General features: G+C 44.0%; 2 protein-coding genes across 7 annotated transcripts in view; one reads left to right on the top strand and one right to left on the bottom strand.

Annotated features, from left to right (window-relative positions):
* Positions 1-192: 192 nt before the first annotated feature.
* Positions 193-14,481, bottom strand: SF3A1 (splicing factor 3a subunit 1). Its single transcript, XM_066603775.1, has 16 exons — positions 14,342-14,481; positions 10,673-10,791; positions 8,704-8,905; positions 6,976-7,233; positions 6,082-6,156; positions 5,583-5,733; positions 4,521-4,714; positions 3,154-3,271; positions 2,874-3,059; positions 2,432-2,553; positions 2,033-2,320; positions 1,442-1,652; positions 1,126-1,280; positions 908-1,009; positions 727-798; positions 193-586 (listed from the first exon to the last, which is right to left on the bottom strand). Exons 1-16 carry the CDS (start codon positions 14,393-14,395, stop codon positions 485-487), a joined length of 2,409 nt encoding a protein of 802 aa, XP_066459872.1. The 5' UTR covers positions 14,396-14,481; the 3' UTR covers positions 193-484.
* A 52-nt stretch (positions 14,482-14,533) lies between these two features.
* Positions 14,534-19,841, top strand: part of CCDC157 (coiled-coil domain containing 157) — a 37,361-nt gene continuing 32,053 nt past the window's right edge. For all 6 annotated transcript variants that reach the window (XR_010792855.1, XM_066603770.1, XM_066603771.1 and 3 more), the window contains exon 1: positions 14,534-14,857. The gene's annotated coding sequence lies outside the window, so the exon portion shown is untranslated. The remainder of the gene's footprint in view (positions 14,858-19,841) is intronic.

Below are 19,841 nucleotides of genomic sequence, written 5' to 3'. Positions count from 1 at the left end.
GAAAAGAAACCCTAGACTAATTAGTCTAAAATACCTGTTGTCTAAAGCCCTAGTGCATTCCATAGTCCGAAAAACATGGTATTTATAACACTGATCAACTTTTCATGCAGATGGTTTACTATGGAATATTGTTTAAAACCAGCATTTTATGGTATTTGCAGCATAAAACAAACGTAATGAAAAGGCAAAACATTTTCGTTCTCAGAGACTTTATTGATACAAATGTTGACTCTTTCAGATCAGTCATACCTTACATCTCAGCATACGCATGTCAACCTTAAAGTGCAACAGTCTGCATGGCGTCGCGCTCGGTAATCAAAATGAAATGATGATTCTGTTACAGCCAACATGTAAAACTACTCAATATAGACTAAATGTGTATACTACAAGCCGAACTACACGAAGTAACTTAACAGCACAACCAGTGTACTTGTATTAGAGAACAGACATTGGTCGAAAAATAACCAAAATACTATTTTAGAGCCTATTTCTTTCGGCCTCCTCTCTCTTTCAAAGCCAAGTGAATTGTTGCTCCATTCTGCATGTTGTAGAAAGCAAGGGAGTTTGAGTCCTTAATAAAGATACCCTGCAGAAGGGCAAAGGAAACAATTAGTAATCTGACATTACCCGTTTTAAACAAAATAACAAGCATTGAGTATAAAAAAACAAAACAAAAAAACCAATTCAGAAACATTAGTAAATGCAAATTTAGTTAATTCTACTTACGTCATACTGAAGTTTCTGTTTCCCGGCTGGCATGCCAGTCGCCTCATGAATTTTAACCTTTATTACAGAGACCTGTATAACAAAAAATGCTCTTGATTGGCATCTTAACCATAGATAGTTTGCCGCCATGTCATATGCATTGCCAGATGTTAGAAAAGTTGCAATGTGTGTAATGTTTTACCTGATCAGGCAGCGGCAGAGTGAAAGCCAGCACCTGACCGCTCAGCTTCCATTCAGTCTTATCTTGCATGTTGGGAACCTGTACTTTGACCGTGACAGGGCCCTGCAACACAATTGGAAAAACTATAGTATATTATACTATAAAAGTCAACATTTTCCAATAATAAGATTAGTTCAAAAGCCATGATTTGCAAAAAGAATGTACAAAACCCTACATACCTTGTTCCTACGCAAGAATTCCTCTTCTGGAATCAGTGAATCTTCACTCTTCATTTTCTTGGCAGATGGTTCATCGTCAAGTGGAGGAGGGGGATGAACTGGGGGCATTGGCGCAGGAGCGGGTACAGGGGCAACAGGTGGAGCAGGAACAAATGCTGAAAGTTATAGAATTTTAATTAGGAGTTGCAGATAAAGGTTCAATCCAGGAGCTAAGCAGTTTCTATAGTTAGTGGTGATACGTTTAGGGCTCTGGTTAACATACAAAAGCCTAATGAAAAAGACAATACACAAACCACCTCTGAAAAGCCATACTCACCAGCAGGAACAATCATATGTGGTGCTCTCTGTGCCATCATTGGAGGTGGGTTTGGTGGCATTTGCACCACATTAATCCTAGGTGTATGTAAAATTGGTGGCATGGGAGCAGCCAACACAGAACCAGGAGGAAGACGGACCACAGATGCCATTGGGGGCCTCTGCATTACAGGAACAGCAGATACCATAGTAGTACGTATAGGAGGTGGCATCTAAAAGGTAGAATATCAATTATTAATCTTTAACCACTTTCAGTTTAAAGAGTTTTTGCAGAACAAGAATAAAAGGGAACAGAGTAGCTTACTGTGCTATGCTGATGGCACAACTCCCATTAACCTCTATGGGTGATACAGAAAGTTTATTTCTATCCTTTTGACTGCCTTCTGGGTGGCTAGAGGCAGCGAGGGCCATAACTTAAGATTAGTGCACCTATCAGACTTATGGCATATCTTGTGGATATGCCAAGTTTGAGAAGGGAATATCCCCTTTAATTCCATTTGAAAATGATTTTAATACAATAAGAAGTTTAACTCTTAGGTGATAGAAAGTTCTTGAAACATATTTCTAAACAACATGAAATTGTAGTAATTACCGTTGGTGGCCGGGACACTGGAGGGTTGAGTTGGTGAAGTGACACAGGTGGAGGTGGCCTTGGAGCAGAATTCATTGGTGGTGCAGAATTAGGCATAGAAGGTGCAGAAGGAGGTGGGGGTTGGTTGATTTCATTAGGCTTGCTAGGTCCAATCTTATCTTTGCCATCTTCCTCTGGTACCAAGCCTTTAGCCTTATGGATAGCTTCAATTTGCTCTTGCAGAGTTATATTTGCTTGTGCCGCCTGTTGAGTACGAGCCATGCTACCAGAATGCCCATCCCATGTGACCTACCAGAGGATTAAAAAAAAAAAAAATGTTAATTGGGGTTAAGTGGTCTAAAGCATATTGTTATAATTGTATCTAGCTTAAAAAGGAAGCACGAGGGACAAGCGCCATACCTTCTCCTCTGGCTTCTGGATCTCTTCTTCTCCAATCTTTTTACCAATGGCAGTTTCCTCAACACCGAAAATATCAGTACGGCGTTCAGCCAGCTGCTTCAAGCTGCTTTCGATATCCAATCCTAAGTAGAGGAACAAAAAATACTTAAGGTAACAACAGAGAGAGCGCAATTCCAATCACCAACTTTATGCTTACTTAATAACAGAGCCACAGAAATAAGGCTGTGTACAAATTAAATTAATAGTGGCTGTGCATAAAATAAGCCAGTATTAGGTAGTTCATGTTCAAAAGTCAATACCATGTATGTAAAAAAAAATAAAAAATTAAGGGGGGCATACACATGGCGGAGGAAAAACCTGCAGTGAATCCACCCCAAATGGTGTCGACCTGTCACAGACAGATTTCACCCTTTTTTTTAATAGCATAGGTAAATCTCCTCACCTGGGGCATATACTTCATCATCCCCTTGTTTTTCACGAATGGATCGATCTCTCTGCTCCAGCCAACGTGGATCCAAAAGGCCAATACGCATGTGCTCCTGCATCTTGCTGGCAGGAATCTTCTCACCAGTGATTGGCGAAACTAGATATTCATCTGGTGCAGGAGCAGGCGGCTGCGGCTTAGAAGCTGGAAGTACAAGAAAAGTTTTGGACCATAAATAAGGTAGAAGATTCAAAAAAACATTTGCCTTCCATAAGCCAACAACAACAATTATGCTAACCTTTGGGATCATAATCTTTACGGACAATCACTTGGTCTGGAGTTGGAGGTAAAGGTGGTGGCATTGGTGACTCAGGAGGAAGAGGAGCCTTTTGAGCATAATCCTCATCATCGGAGCCCTGAAAGAAAATCAGAACACTAGTCAGCACAGCAAAACAATTGAAAGTAAGGGCTCCTGCCATTTTTGAACGCCTCTATTAAACAGTTTTGTTGCCATTTTATTAATTTGTCTGTGATTTTATTATGTTTTTAAAATATAACTAAACCTTTTTCAAAATTCTGACATGCAATGACATGTTAAAAGTTTTGATCGCTGAAGGTACGGGTGCCGAGACCTCCACTGATAGTTAAAATGAATGGACAGAAGCACTCAGCTGAGCACTGTGCCCATCCAGCTGTAACCGCGAGCGATGTATGAACGCCAAAGATTTTCCATGCAACTCGTACACCGCCTCAAGGAATGACTGAAACAGCTGAACGAGCACAGTGCTTAGATGAGCATTTCTGCCAGCTCATTTAAGCGACCGGTGGGAGTGTCAGCATCCATACCCCCACTGATTCAAAGTTTGAAAAAAGTTTACTTACACATTAAAGTTCAATAAAGGAGCCTATGGGGAATGGGAGTGGCAACCACATACATGTCATTGACCCCAAAAATGCAAACAAAACACATATGCTTTGCATGCAGACTTTAATATTTTGCTGCAAATGGTAAAGCAATCCCTAAATCCAGCCTGAATCCGTTCAATCACATGTAGCTGCAGTAAAATATGTCAAACACCCTCAAAATCCACAAGGCAAAAACAAAATTGCACAGGTTCGTGGTAACCCCACATGCAACACCACCAAGGCTGCCACAAATGCTTGGAATCTTTGCTGCTACATGTGGCCTTACACTAGACAGCCATCATTTCTGTCTCATCTGTACAACAGCTGGGACATGTAGTGGGATTAGTAACAGTAATTGCTCAGGAGAACGCTACACTCTGTTGAAGATCCATTATTGTAAACATTTCTCCCCTCCAGGTAAAAGGATCAGGAGACGAGATGATGATTTATCTAGCGAGTTAAGCAGAAGGCTGCCTCATAGGCAGAGGTGACTAGTTTTTATTGTCTATGGTTCAAACTAGGTATAGGCACACTACAGTATTACACAGAGCAAACGTTCATCACACACGAAGGGAAAGAGCTGAGTAGTCAAAGATCCATGAGAATTGGCAGTACAATGTTCCAGCAAGTTGTGTAAGAAAACATACCAAGAGCACAAATCTCTCTAATGCAAGTTTGGATTTTTTAAATTTGGATCCTCATACTTTGGTCAAAAAGAAAAAAAAAAATCTCCATAAAATAAACACAATCAAATCTTACTTCATCCATATCTTGAACTTGAGTATCCTGATCCATTTGAGAAGAATCCTCATTCTTGCCATCCTTCACCTCTTCCTCATCATCAGATTCAACTTCCATCTCCACTTCCTCACTTTCTCCAAATTTCTCGTATCGTTCTTGGATTAAAATACGAGCACCCAGTTCTTCAGGTGTTGTGGGTGGAGGAAAGTTACCTTTCAAAAGACAATGTCAAGCTATTAACAATCCTGTTAATTCACGCTATTAACCACTATAAAACGCTCTAGTTTAAAGGGAGCTTGCAACTGTTTTTTTTTTGTTTTTTTTTTAAAGAGGCCAGCCAAAAATTGACAACTTTTACAGTGCATTCACACATGCTGGATTTTGACATGGATCCACAGCAGATTTAACCATTTCAGTTGAAAGGGTGAAATCTACTGTTGATCTGTATCAAAATCCACACCATATGCCAATACTTTACAGGCAACAGCTCCTCTTTTGCCATCTATCTACTTACAAATACATAATGTAAGAAGATACATTGCAAATACCTATAGACCACTAAGAGATCCTGGACAAGCAGGAGTTCATTTAATATCTCAGCTTAGTAGACAGCAAGTTTTATTTCGATGAGAAAAAAAAAAAGAAAATCAAAAAGCTCTATGGACTCAGAGAAGAGGTTAATAGAACATATTTGTTGCGCTGATTGCTATAGGACGTTGTGCCAAGTGTGTAACATACCACTTTTAAAGGGTTGTCAAAGTTTATATAAATTACTTTTTAATTCCTGCACCTCACACCTAAAAATAAGAGAACGTATACTCCCCTCTTGTGGGTCACCACAGCTCTGTCCTCTGCACAGGGTCTGTGTTGACAGGGCTGCAGCCCGCCTGTTTATGGGACATCAGAGGCTGCTGCAGCCAATCAGACCTCAATGCTCAGAAGATGCAACCACCCGTGAGAACAGAGTAAATTATTTTTGAATAGGAGGAGCAGGAATTCAAAAAATAAATTAATTTGAACTCCTTTAAGTACTCCTCTCCCAAATGCTTCAGCGCCTGTAATATTCAGTTTCTCCCTTACCTTGTTCATTAGGTTGGAAGTCAACAATCTCTACTACAACAAAATCATGCCAATCTATCTGTGCATAAGCCACACGCTCTCTCTCCTTTTCCTCCTCTTCTTTCTTCCTCTCCCGCTCCTGAAATTTTGCCCACTCTACACGGTAACGAACCTAAATAATACACAATTACAAAATGAGAGCTCATAAACAAATCCACCATTTGTGAGACAAAGCATCAATAAAAATTTGGCCAAAAAAATTCTATATATAAAACACACACTATTTTATTAGAGAATGCTGAACACGACAGTCACGTTTTTATAAAAATATTTACTCAGCTCTTGGGTTTACAAAAACATAATGTAGCAAGGGTCAATGTGCGGTATTGAGTAACTAGGATGCAGAAGCATGAATGGTGGCATGAATACAGTTGCTACATTGAGTAATCTATTTGCTGAAAAATTAAGCAAACTGAAAGCATGGAAAAATTCCAAGAAAGAAACGGCGTTTTACAGTTACCTGATCTAAAACCTCGGTGGGGTTCTCAGCCTCTTTCTTCAGCTTGACGAGTAATCCCTTTGGAGGAATCAGGATCTGAAACAGACGAATAGGATCACTTACAAAGTGCTATCTAGTGTCGTAGCAGGAGAGCATGCGGAGTCATCTTTATTTATAACTTTGTAATAAAGCCAATCATTTGCAGAACAGCTAACGGACTCATGCCAGTTTCACCAGCTGCCTCTTGAAGCACACTTACGGAAAAAATGTAATACTGAAAATATTTATTCGCTGGCAATACCACCAAATATTCAGCAGCCTCATTGAGTTAACAAATTCAAACACAACATAAAAAAATGGCACAAGGTTAAGGCATTTGGACTACTTTATAAAAGAATTTATAGTATCAAAAATATTAGTTTATGGTATATAATCAGTTTCTGAGATCAATCTTAAAGGAGTATATTCAGAGAGGTCCACCCCATTCTGTATTGCCTACTGTAGCATATAGAGGTCAGACCGCTTTTATCAGCCAGGACGAAGAGATACTCTGAAGCAGGGGTCCCCAACTCCAGTCCTCAGGGACCACCAACAGGTCAATTTTCAGGATATCCTATAGTAAGAACACCTGTGGTAATGTCTGAGACACGGGCAAGAATTACGTCACCTGCACAATACTGAGGAAACCCTGAAAACATGACCTGTTGGCGGTCCCTGAGGACTGGATTTGGGGAACACTGCTCTGAAGGACTTGGCACAAAAATGTTTTATACAGTTGCTGAACTATTGAATGGATGCCATGAAATACAAAAAATACCTACCATTTCGTTTGAAAAGGGATTGGTTCAAATGGAACAAATCATAAAAAATAAAAAGAATCAGAAAGTGTAAGAAACGAACTACTTAAATGAATACCTTGGTGTACTGCTCCACAAGCTTGGTAAAGTAATTAAAGAGGCTGTGCTGGGGCCGAAGGAAGTCAAACTGGTAATTTCTCTGTTCCTTTTGCATCAGTTGTGTGAGAAACTGGCGACCATTACGAGCCACAAATTGAGCAGTCAGTTTCACCACATCAAGATCAAAGGCCGATATAGAAGGCGGATCAGCCACAAACTCAAACTCTGGAGGAGGTTCCTTTGGAATGATGGTCTCTTGGACCACTTGAGCCTGGACCTAACAAAACAAATTGGTCAGAAAATAAGCATGGAACATTTCGAACTTCATTTCCATTTCTTTTCCAACATATTCGAAATTGGAGACTCTTTCCTTTTGATTGAAAGGTTTAAGATTTAATTGAATTAAGTGCCATCTTATCCATAAACTTCAATGAAGAGTGCCACCCAAACATAGGGGTGTTCAGCTCTTCTAGTTTTCTCCCATTTTCAGTCAGTGAACAACACAGGATTAAGAAACAGGCTTTTTTTCCCATTAGGTGTGAAGGAATCTGAGGTGGAATTCAATCTATCACACCCTTATCTTTTCTGTGGAGATGACATTAACCCTTTGCAATCTAATTTTGGATTCAGGGTTTCCTAGGGGGCTTTCTCTTTCTGCCATTATACAATGGTGCCATCTGCTGGCTAGAGCCAGTACTGCAGTATGTGACATGGCGGAGAGGCCCTCAACAACAGGGCGGCCAGTAATCTCCAGTATGGATACCCTGCCAGACGTCTTCTGACATCGGAGCTGTACAGGCTTCAATCAGGTCTTTAGACATGAGACAGTGGATTGGAAAGGGTTAAAGGGAATCTGTCGCCCCCTCTCTGGAGGACAACATAAGGTAGTGACAGGCACACGGGTTGCACTAGGTCGAATGTATCTGTGAAGCAGTTTATCAGAAAGGTACATATTATCAGTAGCAGCATGCACAGGACTACAGGAAGTAGTTGTTGATATTCATGAGCTACACACTAGCCCCGCCCACCAGCCAATGATTCTATATGCACAACATTAAGCAGACAGCTGTCAATCTATGGCTGTCGTGGGGACGGGGCTAGCTGCAGCTCATGAATATTTAGGATTAATTCCTGTAGTCCTCTGTGTGGCTGCTACTAATAAAATGGAAGTTTCTGACAAACTACTACCCACATACATAAGACAGACATATTGTTGCAGTCAGTGTGCCTGTCACTGCCTTATGCAGTCTTCAGAGGTTGTGACAGCTTGTCCTTAAACAGGGTTTTCAGGATTAAGCTTTGATGATTATCTTAAGGATAGATAATCAATAGCAGATTGTCAGTGGTCCGTTGTGGAGTTCATCTGAGCCGCTGTGATAGTGCCCAGGGCTGCTGTCCGCCAAATACACACAGCTCCATACGCTGTGCTGCGGCCTGGAATGGTACTGCAGGCCCAGTGCTGCACACTGTACACAACTGTGTCTTTTCAGCAGATAGCAGCTCTGGGAAGAAGCACAGCAGCTCCAACAAACAGCGGAGTGGGAGGGTGCCAAGATAGATCAACAACAGTTTAATGCAGGAAAACCCCTCCAAGATTTCTGGTCAGAATACAGTTACATATTGCTAAGCTGCCAAACTTTACCAACCATTCTGCAAACTACTTTTTGGAAAATGTGTATGCTAAATGCCAAATCCTTTGTTTCCGGCCAAGGTACAAGGACTTGACCCATCAGTTGAGATTGCTTACCTTTTGAGGAAGTTGCTGTACCGACTGTTGTTGCTGCATGACCTTTGGAATGGCTGCAGATGGTTCCTGGGCTTTTCCCTCCTTGAATTCATTGACTTTGTGACGGTAGTAGGCATGGTAAGGATCATTTGGATTTAAGAAGTTAAATTTAGGATTGTTTATTTCATTCTGGCGAATTCTTGCTTCAAACTCTGGACCATTTCTGCAGAAAAAGATTATACAATTACTTTAAAAAAAAAAAAAAAAAAGAGAGAAGAGAAAGGACCTAGTAAAGCAATAAACATTTACTAAAAGACTCTTGTCTGGGGAGTTTGTGAACTCGGGTATGTAGTGGAGAGTCTACAAGTCTTGGTTGCCTATACTTAGAGTTTCAGGAACAGAAATTAGACTCTAGTGTATCCATCCACCGCATTTTTTAATCTCTTGATCTTGGCATTTATATATCAATTAAAAAAAGTTGAAAGATTAACCGATGTTATCAAGTCGGAGAGAAAGGTGCTTGGTGTAGGAGAATCAGGCTTTACCACAGTCAGCCATGTTGCTCTCAGACCATCATCTTACTAGTGTATTGTAATTAATACAGACTAAGGCCAGTCTCAGACGGACGGGTCGGATTCCGCATGCGGAGCCCACGGTGAAATCGGGCTCCGACCGTGTCTGGGCATACCTGTTTAAATCTGTATTGTGAATGAGCTCGGGGGCTCGCCGTCAGACACGCGCAATAGATTTTTTTCCTCACACTGTCACTAGCCAATGACATGGGTACCCACGACCTATCCGAAATGTGAATTGCGGATGGGCCGTACGTCAGACGACTTCCATTGACTTCAATGGAAGCCGTCCGTGCTAAATCTGCACAAGAATAGAACATGCTGCGATTTTATTTCCATGAGCGGAAATCGCAATCGCTGTCCGCTCTTGTGAGTGGACATGCGAATGCTCTATTCTTGTAATAAATGCGGAATACTGTGGATCGCCTATGCGGGTGAGGATTGCGGATTCTGCAATCCAAATCTGGTCATGTGATACCAGCCCTACTTACATGATATTATATTTGACCTGGCTGGGGCCAGGTGCAGGAATGTATGCATATGCGTGACATGTACTAAGATTCTATTTTCTTATTGCTCAGGTGGGGGGGGGGGGGGGGGGGTGGCGGCGAGGACTCACGCCGACATTCTACTATTGCAGAAAAGCCGTATCTTCCAATGTCATTTGTACATGATACATGCCTTTTCTTTTTTCTGTATTTGATTGTGTTAACCCAGAATAGTCTTACCATCCATCCTAGACACTAAAGTTACACAAATATAGATCTAACCTACTGTGATAGATTTATTTCACCAGGAGAGCACAGAAAGAAGCTTGACAAGGTTAATTTCTCTAGTCCGAGGCACTCACAGACACCTTGAATCTCAAACTAAGACTGGGTCTCACATAGAGGGGGAGGTGTGAGATGTGTAGTCTCAAGGTGATGTAATCATATAAGTATGGAGGGAATGTATAAGATGTGTATATGCTCTATGCAAGATGACCGCTTGCTGTTTGAATTCTGACTTGTTAGAACTTGTCTCATTGCTCCTCGTCTTGGAATAAATGTAGTTTGCTTAAAAGAACTCTCAGGATCGGTGATTTGTAACAATCTGGGTGCTAGCCAGAGTTTAGTAATTGTTTTTCGGACACGAAAAAGCATTTTGATCATAAAAGATCAGTCAGCATGTATGAGGAGAAACTGTCGGGGTCTGTGAGCAACAGCCATGTTTTTGGGGCGTCAGGGTTGGAGACTCAATATAATCACTTGGTTGCAATATCAATGAATCCTGTGAAGAGTCCATACGAAGTAGAGAAAACACAAAGACCCAGACGTCTTTAGACAAAGATCACACTCCCTTTAACCATCGTGTAGATTTCAAGTAGGTAAATTGTAAATGTAATAATGCAGGTGGCACAGACAAAAACCAACATCTACCTTGCCACAAAGCTTGCCGTCTTGTCCACAATATTCCGCACCTCTGGTGGGGGGTAGATAATTCCCACAATGGGCTTCGATGGAACAACATCTTCTTTCTTTTCCTCCTCCATCTGTTGCTGTGAAAAGAGTAAAAAAAAAATAAAATGAGTGCACATAGTTAACAAGAGCAATTACCCGCCTTTTCCATAGCATATTGGAATAAACACATGGTATGAAATATAGAATTTATTATAGAGAGAACTAAATGTAACTAGTTTAATGAAAACTTGACACTGAGAACTACTGCCTGGACAAGGCCGCTCGTAAATGGGAATTACAGTGACAGCGGAGCTCACTGTGCCATGCCGATTTTATAACTTCCATTCTCTTCTATAGGAGTGACAGCGATCTAGCACAGCCATTCACGGTACGCAGGCGGGTATTCTCAGCTCAGCTGCGACTCACCGAGATGGGAATACCCCTGTACGTTTTTTTTTTACAAAAACAGTGTCCATGTTTCTCTATATATTATTCTAAGTGACACAATAGAGGTTAATTCCCAATGTTAGAAGAAAGGCCAATATGCCAAGCAAAGTAAATAAAAAGTATTCGTAGATTATGTAACAAAGGCGAAAAACATTCACCTTTAAAACACATTAAGCACCATTGGTCCTAAAAGGGTTAAGATCTCCAGCAGCACCATAGAGCTGTTATTAAAGGGGTTGTCCAACAACAAAAAAAAAAAAGTTATCCCCAATGCATAGGATAGGGGGATAAGCAGCTGCTTGGTGGTCCCTGCAGTCTGACCCCCGCCATCGATCCGAAGTGGATTATTGAGTGGCGGGTGCGCACGCACAATTCCCTCTAATTAGGCTGCTGAATGCATGAATTCAGCCATCTTTGGCAGTCCATATGAAGTAAACGGAGGGGCGGTGCGAATGTAGGAGCAATGGTTCCATCTTTACTACAGCTCTTTATCAAGCTTGAAAAAGACCCATTTAGGCCTCATGTCCGCAGGTAGGTCAGTTTCTGCATGCGGGAGCCCGCAAAGGAATCTGACATTCCCCGCGGCAACCCTGCGCCTGTTTTTTTTCTGTACTGCAGAAGTGGCAGACGGCGCGTGGGCACACATGCGCAGTAGTTTTTTTTTAACTATTGCCTTTCTGCGGCCCATCCACAATATCAATTGCAGACAGGCCGCATATTGGAAAGCTTCCAATGACTTCCATGGAAGCCGCACTGAAATGGAGCATGCTGCGATTTGTTTTCCGCATGTGGAATATGGAAAGCAAATCTGCATGTGTAAGTTGAAGTGCGGACGCCCATGCTTCCCTATGGGCATCTTGAACTGCGGATCTTTAGCATGGATTCTGCTAATTAAATCCGCCCGCGGACATGAGGTGGTATTCGAAGTTTCAAATGATGCTGCAGTAAGCTGCCGGGCACAACACGCTTGCATCCACTTCTCCGCTGCGTGTAGGACGCGGCGTAGAGCGACTTGTGCGCGCTCAGATGCAGATCTGTGTTTGGAGCTGTGGGAGAGAGAAGTGGTTTGTAACATTGAGGGATATGAATCCGTCCGCTCACGGTCTAGGTTAGTAGAGGACATTATTTGTCGGGGCTCCATGTCGCAGTTGGAGCATTTTCTTCCTTTGTTATATCAGAGTGATTTGAATAGTAGATGGACGTAGCATTATAGTCCGGTGAGAACTGAGCCCCCCCCCCCCCCCCCCCCGATATTCTCCATGAGAGGGAACCTTGTATCTACAAAGGTTTTCAGGAACCCTACTTCCACAAATACTTTACTGCAGGCATCGTCTAGCCACTACCCTCAGGTTAAGAATGCAGTTACAACTGGCTAATATCTACATATGTGCTGCCTCTGCTTCAGCGACTGGGGATTGGAACGTTAAGTGAAGGCTCTGCCCTGCTGCATTCTGCAGAGGGACTATGGTTGTGCAGAATTCTTGACTGGAAACTGAAGTGTGAAAATCTGAATAAAAAGGGATTTTACAAAAAAAAAAAAATATTATATATATATATATATAGTGATTAATAAGGGATACATGCGGACAACCCCCAGGGATTCCTTGTTGGTAAGTACTCCTAGGACTGATGAGCTGCCCGTCCCATATCAGACTGGGCCATATATTCTTTCATTGTCATGGCGATAGCACACGGCATCATCTTTGCGCCGGTCATGTGATGCTGTGGAACATGTGAATGTCTGATTGAGGCAGTCATCATGATGCATGCCACATCTCCTCCTGATGAAGGCATTGTAGTGAAATGTACGTCAGGGTGTCCCAAACACCACGAGCCAGGGAGGTAAGTGATTTTATACATAGGAATATTCATATGGGCATTCTATATTAAACAGTTAGAATATATTTAATATAGATTTTTTTAAAAAATCCCTCATTTGTTTACCTCCATTAGGGCTCATGCCCACGCCCGGGTCAGATTCGCAGTGGAATCAGACCCGACGCCCCCCAGAGACACCATACTCCCCTCTTCGGATTCGCCGTTTCTTGCCCGGCGAGCCGACGCGCATGCGCAACGCAGGGTATGATGCGCTTACGTGGATTCTTGTGGTACTTCCACAGTGCTCACAGCAGTATCGCAGGACGGACGGCTTCCATTGACTGCAACTTTCCACACAGAATAGAACATGTTGCGCTTCTCCCCTGCGAGCGGAAAATTGCAGTCAATTCCCGTGCGTGGGCAGGGGAGAATCATTTACCACAGCATGCGTATAAAGGGACGTGGCTGCGGAATTCGCGGCGGGTGTCTGACCGACAATTCTGCAGCGATAATCCGTCCGTGGGCCTTAGGCTGAGGCGCAAAAACACAAACGTGAATCCTGAAGGTGGAAATGTCATTAATCCTGTGAATGCCACAAAACAGGCGGTGATTGCGCAGCTGGACGCAGACTTTAATGCAGAATATCTGCAGCGACAGATTCCAAGGCGACCTGGTGGAGTAACTGCGTCCACGGGAAGGAGCGCCACGGCTGCGTTCATACGGGGTGGAGTCGGCTGCCAGCGGCAAAAGATCCGCATCAGAAACCACATATGGAGATGATTTTGGCGCAGCGATCACCCCCTGATGTGGAGTTTGCCCCAAATCTCTGCAGTTCTGATGGATGTGCTGCGGATCTAGGCCACGTTCATCATGGCCACGGGGGAAATCCTCCACATTTAGGAGCAAACGGACTTTATAAATTTCAATCAAAAACGTAGGGGGGAAAAAAAAAAATTGCCAAAAAAATCAGACCGGAAGCACCCGGCCGAGCGGATGGTGATCACATTATAATTACTGTGCTGCGAATCTCGGTCGGCAAACTGTAACAGAAAGGCTGAACTCCGCAGTAAATCCGCGCCAAATCTGTAACCGCAGCTGCGAATTTGGTGCGGATTTTCAACAGCAGGTTTTGCACATGGAAAATACAGGAAATGCACTGCAGAATCTACTAGTGATCCACAAGAGCCGCCACGGGGAGTGGGGAGCAGATCACCCATGCAGAGACGCTGCACAAGAGCTGCGGGGAATAGCCAGTGGTCAGCTACAGATGTAAAACACGCATGCGCCGTGTGAACGCGCCTCTATACGGGTGTGCAGGCCGCCGTCTCTCAGGTCACCGGGGACTACAGCTTCACACTGCCCACACATCTGCTGCGCATCTACCTGTCCTCCGTCGGGCGCCTGAGGCGCCAGCAGCTGTACTGGCCCCGCCGGCATATTGTCCGCCTCTCCCGGTGCGTAGAGGGAAACCACAGACGCAGGACAGCAAAATGGCGACTGCGCATGCGCGTTAGGAGTTGGTAGCGGCCGGGCGGAAGCGGAAGTGGAGCATACCACTGCCACGTAGCGGCCGGAGTCACCTATTACAAGTAGCGGGGTTAGTGCTGCCATTCACATGATTGTGAACAACCAGCACAACACACACACACACAGCCCGCCGCACTGCTTGCACATGGTACATTCTAAAACATAACACAATTTACGGGCTACCAAGAGCACGCACGATGACGTCTGTCGTCAGACGCACGGCGCGTCGTTGTCATGGCAATGAATGTTTACAGATGGAATTAGAGCCTCGCTTCCAACGTTCCATAGGACTGGCTGATACTTCTCCGCACGGGACACGCCGCTGAGCCGCCGCTCTGAACGACTAATATAATAGGGAGCTTATAAAGAATTGTAAGTTCAGACTGGCTGAGCCCCAAGCAGGGAGGGGAGCTGGTGGGGGGGCTGTCACGTGTGGGGGGGGGGGGGGGGGGGTAATTGCAGACATATTAATGATTTATTGGCCCAGAACAGAATTGTGATTACGGTATTTTAAAATAAATGATTCATTTAATCAATTTTTAGTGCATTTCTTACTCCAAGTGATTTTCATTAGACTGTGAGATGCTTGCGGGGTCACACACAGCGGTTTGAGGAAACTGACACTTTTTTAATGGATTTTCCTGGTGTTTCTTTGCATTTTTTTTCTCACCAAAAAACACCACAACTAGAGATGAGCGAGTGTACTCATTAAGGCAAACTACTCGGGCGAGTATTGCCATTCTCGAGTACATGCCCGCGTGTTCGAAAAGATTCAGGGGAGAACGGGGGGGGGGGGGGGGGGATCTCTCTCCTCACCGCTCACCCCCAGCCGGCCCTCAAATATTTTCGGACAAGCGGGCATGTACTCGAAAATGGTGATACTCACTCGAGTAATTTGCCTTAACGCAGGGGTGTCATACTCATTTTCGCCGAGGGCCACATCAGGCTTTATGGTGACCTTCAAATGGCCAACTGTAAGACAGTATATTAAGGGCTCGTTCACACAAGCGTATTTGCGTACATTATATGCAGTGAATAGAAGCCATTGATTTCAATGAGTTCATTCACATGATGTATATTTTCACCTATTTTTTTTGCGTACTACGCACCCCAATAGGCCATTGAAGTGAATGGGCCGCGCAAATACGTGGTGAATGCGCAGGAAACCTATGTATTCACTGCATATTTGCGCACCATTTCAGTGGGCCCATCTGCGTTCTTTTTGTGCATGCCCAAATATGCAGGCATACGCGGTTTTCGATTGCGGAAATACACAGTGTATTTGTGCGACCAAAATACGATTACGCCCGTGTGAACGAGCTCTAATAATGACCCCTATAGTGGTCGCAGTAGAATAGTGGCCCCAGTAAAAATAACGACCCCCAAAGTGGCCCAATTAGTAATATTAACCCCTTCAGTAGTAATACCCCCAGAGCAACATTAACCCTCCCTCAGTAATAATAATAAGCTCCCCCCTCTGCTCGCTCTGAGCCCAGGTGCACACTGACGTCAGTGTGCCCTGGGATAAGCGTTAACAGCTCGATTACCAGCGGGGCACCCCAGCTGGTAATCGCTGCAGTGGTGTGTGGCGTCGGCACGCCACGGGCCACATAACATGAGGCAGCGGGCCGGATTCTGCCCGCGGGCCTTGTGTTTGACACATGTGCCTTAACGAGTACGCTCGCTCATCTCTAGCCATAACCAGATGTCCTCTGGAAGTGCTTAATGTGCTACAAATAGTCTTTAGTTTTAGAGCTTATTCACACAGGGAGACTCCCACGCAGGTTTTCTGTGTTGTGGGACCCATAGAACTCACACCAATAGGAGCAGCATTCTTTTGAGTGAAGTTATTCACATGAGGGATTATTTCCTCGCAGTGAGGATGATAATAGCGTGTTCTGTCTTTGGATGTTTCCTCGGAATGCCTCACCCATTCTATTCAATGGAATCTTAAAGGACATGGCGCTCGCATGATGTGCAGGCGGGTGGGATGGAAATTTCCTATCAATGAAATCAATGGCAAACGCTTGCGACCCTCGTGACGCCTGAGGATTGTAATTTTACACGCGTATTGGCAAGCACGTTATTGGCCCAAGTTTCTTTGCCTAATGTCCCGCGCGTAACCTGCATCATGGCATGTCATAAACACACTATCCTACTGAAAGTAATTGGGCAGCTGAGCAAGAATCACAAGTTGTATTTATTTCAATATTTTAATAATTCGCGGGGCTCCTTTGGTCCTAATGGCATATATTCTTCATGATCTACTTTCTCCTAACATGTGATACATTTGATATGGTATTGCCCTCCATTCATCCTGCAAATGTCTAGTGTTTTCTATTAAAGAAGATGGATGCTGTTCATATTTCCTGATCCAACGTCCCAGAGATGTTCAGTAGGGTTCAGGTCTGTGCAGGCCAGTCCAGTCGTGGAACATCCATATCCTCAAACCAACATAAACCAGTGTTGGATTTGTGACAAGGTACTGTTGGAAGTATTGCTGATCATTCCCAGAGTATTGCCACATTGTCAGCAGCACATTATTGTGAAAGGTATCAAGATACGCCTCCATGTTCATGGTTCTTGCTACTACAACCAATGGATGGAGATCATGCCAAGTAAAACATCCCCAGGAAGTAAATGAACCTTCGCCGTAATTAAAGGGGTTGTCCCGCGGCGAAATAAAAAAAAAAAATTTCTACATACCCCCACATTGTGCCCCGTTAAAAACAATCCCTTTGTTATTTAAAAAAAAAATCGCTTACCTGCATCCCCGTTCGGGCAGTTTCTTCTTTTCTTCTTTTAAAGATGGCCGCCGCTCCTTTCCCAAGGTGCACCGCGGGTCTTCTCCCATGGTGCACCGTGGATTATCTTCTCCTGTCTTGCGTTCCACTGCCATTACAGCCACCTAATTGGCTGATCGGCACCACGTGACGGAGCAGAGCTACGATGACTATGCGCAGACCAGCTGTCCGGCGCGAGCACGCCGGAGCGGCCCCAGTCAACACAGCAGAAGACCGGACAGCGCAAGCGCGTCTAAAGAAGCCAGAAGATGCAGAAATTAGTCGGAGCCATGGAGACGGGGACGCTAGCAACGGAGCAGGTAAGTGAATAACTTCTGTATGGCTCATATTTAATGCACGATGTATATTACAAAGTGCATTAATATGGCCATACAGAAGTGTATAACCCCACTTGATTTCACGGGACAACCCCTTTAATTGTTGGCACAACACACTCAGGCAAAAGTCTTCCCAAGGCTCCTCCACAGGTGCATCCATCTGATGTGAAGATGGAGAAGCGTGATTCATTACTCCATAGAACGTTCTTCCATTACTCAACTGTACGGTGCCGACACTCCTTGCACCATTATAGATGGCCGATGCATCTCACCAGACTTTTGTAGATGTCTGCACCACCTCAGCATGCAGGTAGCCAAATGCCAAATAAGGGAGCAATTCACACCTGTGGAGGACACCGATGAGACAGCCACTTACACAACCTCCTATATAGAGGGGGGTGGCTGCCTAGTGTATACTCTTAGGCCTTCTTCACATGGGCGACACTGCATCGCTGAGAGAAAATCGCAGTGATATCGCATCGCTGCACAGTACGATATCGCTGCGATTTTTTCGCAGCAATACCGCGATTTTGTAGCGCTACAAAGTCGCATGTGATGCTACAAAATCATGCGACTTTGTAGCATCTGCTACTGTCAAAGTTGCATCGCATTGCAAGCAAACCGTGTTTTCGTGCGATGCGATGCAACAGAGAGGAAGGTTCCATAGGGAAACCAGGCTGCAAAACCTAGCGTGTCGCGGGCATATCACCGGACCTGCGAGGTTTGTGTGTCGTTTTGTAGCATGCTACAAAACATCTCATGTGTGAAGGAAACCATGGGCTTCTCATACATGTGATTTTTGTAGCATCGTAGCAATGCTACAAAATCGCGCGACTTTGTCGCCCGTGTGAAGGAGGCCTTACACAGAGTAGTAAATATTGACGTTGGCTTGTCAGCTCAAGTATTTTGGCCAAAATATCATCTAATACCCCGCATTTATTATTCACATGCAGTGCGGCTTTTAAATGCCAAGGGAGCCTGGGGTGCCAGTACTAATGTGGTTCACCTTTGGCGTGCAGGGCAGCCCACCGGATTTATATATGGCATCACTAATAGGTTGCTGGCCTGTAAGTGCACCACATGTACCAGAAGGTCTGACACCCTGTATTGACTACACTGAGTACGAGTATGCACTAAGCAGCCACCCCACTCTATATTAGGAGGTTATGTGAGTGGCTGTCTCATCGGTGTCCTACACAGGGGTAACCGACTCCCTCATTCGGCAGTATGGCTGCCTGCATGCTTAGGTGTTGCACATGTCTGCCCCCCTGTATTAGTAAGTATATGGCTGTTTTCAGGGATCATTTGTCTGTTTTTATATCTCCCTTTCAGTGATTCTTCTCCAGACGTTTGCAGCTGCAGTGTAGCAGATGTTAGTACAAAGTATGTCAGGCAGGGTATCCGATGTCATTAGGGCCACTGAGTAGTAACATGTAAATAAACACTACTTTTGATCCTTGCTGAGGTGTCCCATTACTTTTGGTAGGTTAGTGTATGAAAGCATTACCCTTTTATAAATCGCACCATGAAGTCATCGGCGGGTCCATGACCGTCACAAAGATCCCTGAAGAATAAAGAAGGAAAGAGAAGAAAATATGATATGAATACATTTAGTCCCATCATCGAGCGGTGTACTAGATTGATGGTTTATCCCATAGTCAAAGCATATGTTTTATTATTCAGCCATTAGAAGGTGACACGGGCTGCCTGAATGCCGCAAATGTACATAGTGTGAACTGGGATCTAAGCGTCATTATCACCCCAGTATCCAAAACTGGGGCAACAAATCTGCAGATAAAGTGCCTACATGTTGGTGATCTGTGTGCTGAGTGGTTGGTAAAGTGTTTTCTTTACTCCTCTACAGACCGGAAGGAATTCTTGTAAAATGGTATAGCCTCATAGCATCCATTAAATCACTTTTATGTTAGTAATACAGTTTTAAAGAGACTCTGTCACCTGGTTTTAGCCCTATAAGATAAGCTTATGGGCTGGAGGTAGGTGACCACTGAGTCTGGGATGTGAGTGTTATACTTACCTCCCCCGTCATTCCCCCGCTGTCAGTGTTGGAAGCGCTAATTAGTCCGCCCATTCTAATTTTATAATGGGTCGGACTACTTAGCAGACGCTCATTGCATTGATTGGTGGCTTCCAGCCCTGACAGGAACAGGAAAGGTAAGTATAACACTTACATCTCTGGACTCCACGGATCACCTACTTTCAGCCCATAAGCTTAGC

The sequence above is a fragment of the Eleutherodactylus coqui genome, chromosome 5 (assembly GCF_035609145.1).
Source record: "Eleutherodactylus coqui strain aEleCoq1 chromosome 5, aEleCoq1.hap1, whole genome shotgun sequence".
Classification (NCBI taxonomy): domain Eukaryota; kingdom Metazoa; phylum Chordata; class Amphibia; order Anura; family Eleutherodactylidae; genus Eleutherodactylus; species Eleutherodactylus coqui.
Note: the sequence above shows the minus strand (reverse complement) of the source record. Positions and strands in the feature narration are given on the sequence as shown.

Coding starts and splice junctions, on each gene's coding strand:
- SF3A1 (XM_066603775.1), bottom strand. CDS start 14,395: ATGCCGGCGGGGCCAGTACAGCTGCTGGCGCCTCAGGCGCCCGACGGA. Junction 3,272..4,520: donor AAGTTCAAGATATGGATGAA/GTAAGATTTGAT, acceptor ATTTTCTTTCAG/GGCTCCGATGATGAGGATTA. Junction 1,010..1,125: donor AATTCTTGCGTAGGAACAAG/GTATGTAGGGTT, acceptor ATTGTGTTGCAG/GGCCCTGTCACGGTCAAAGT.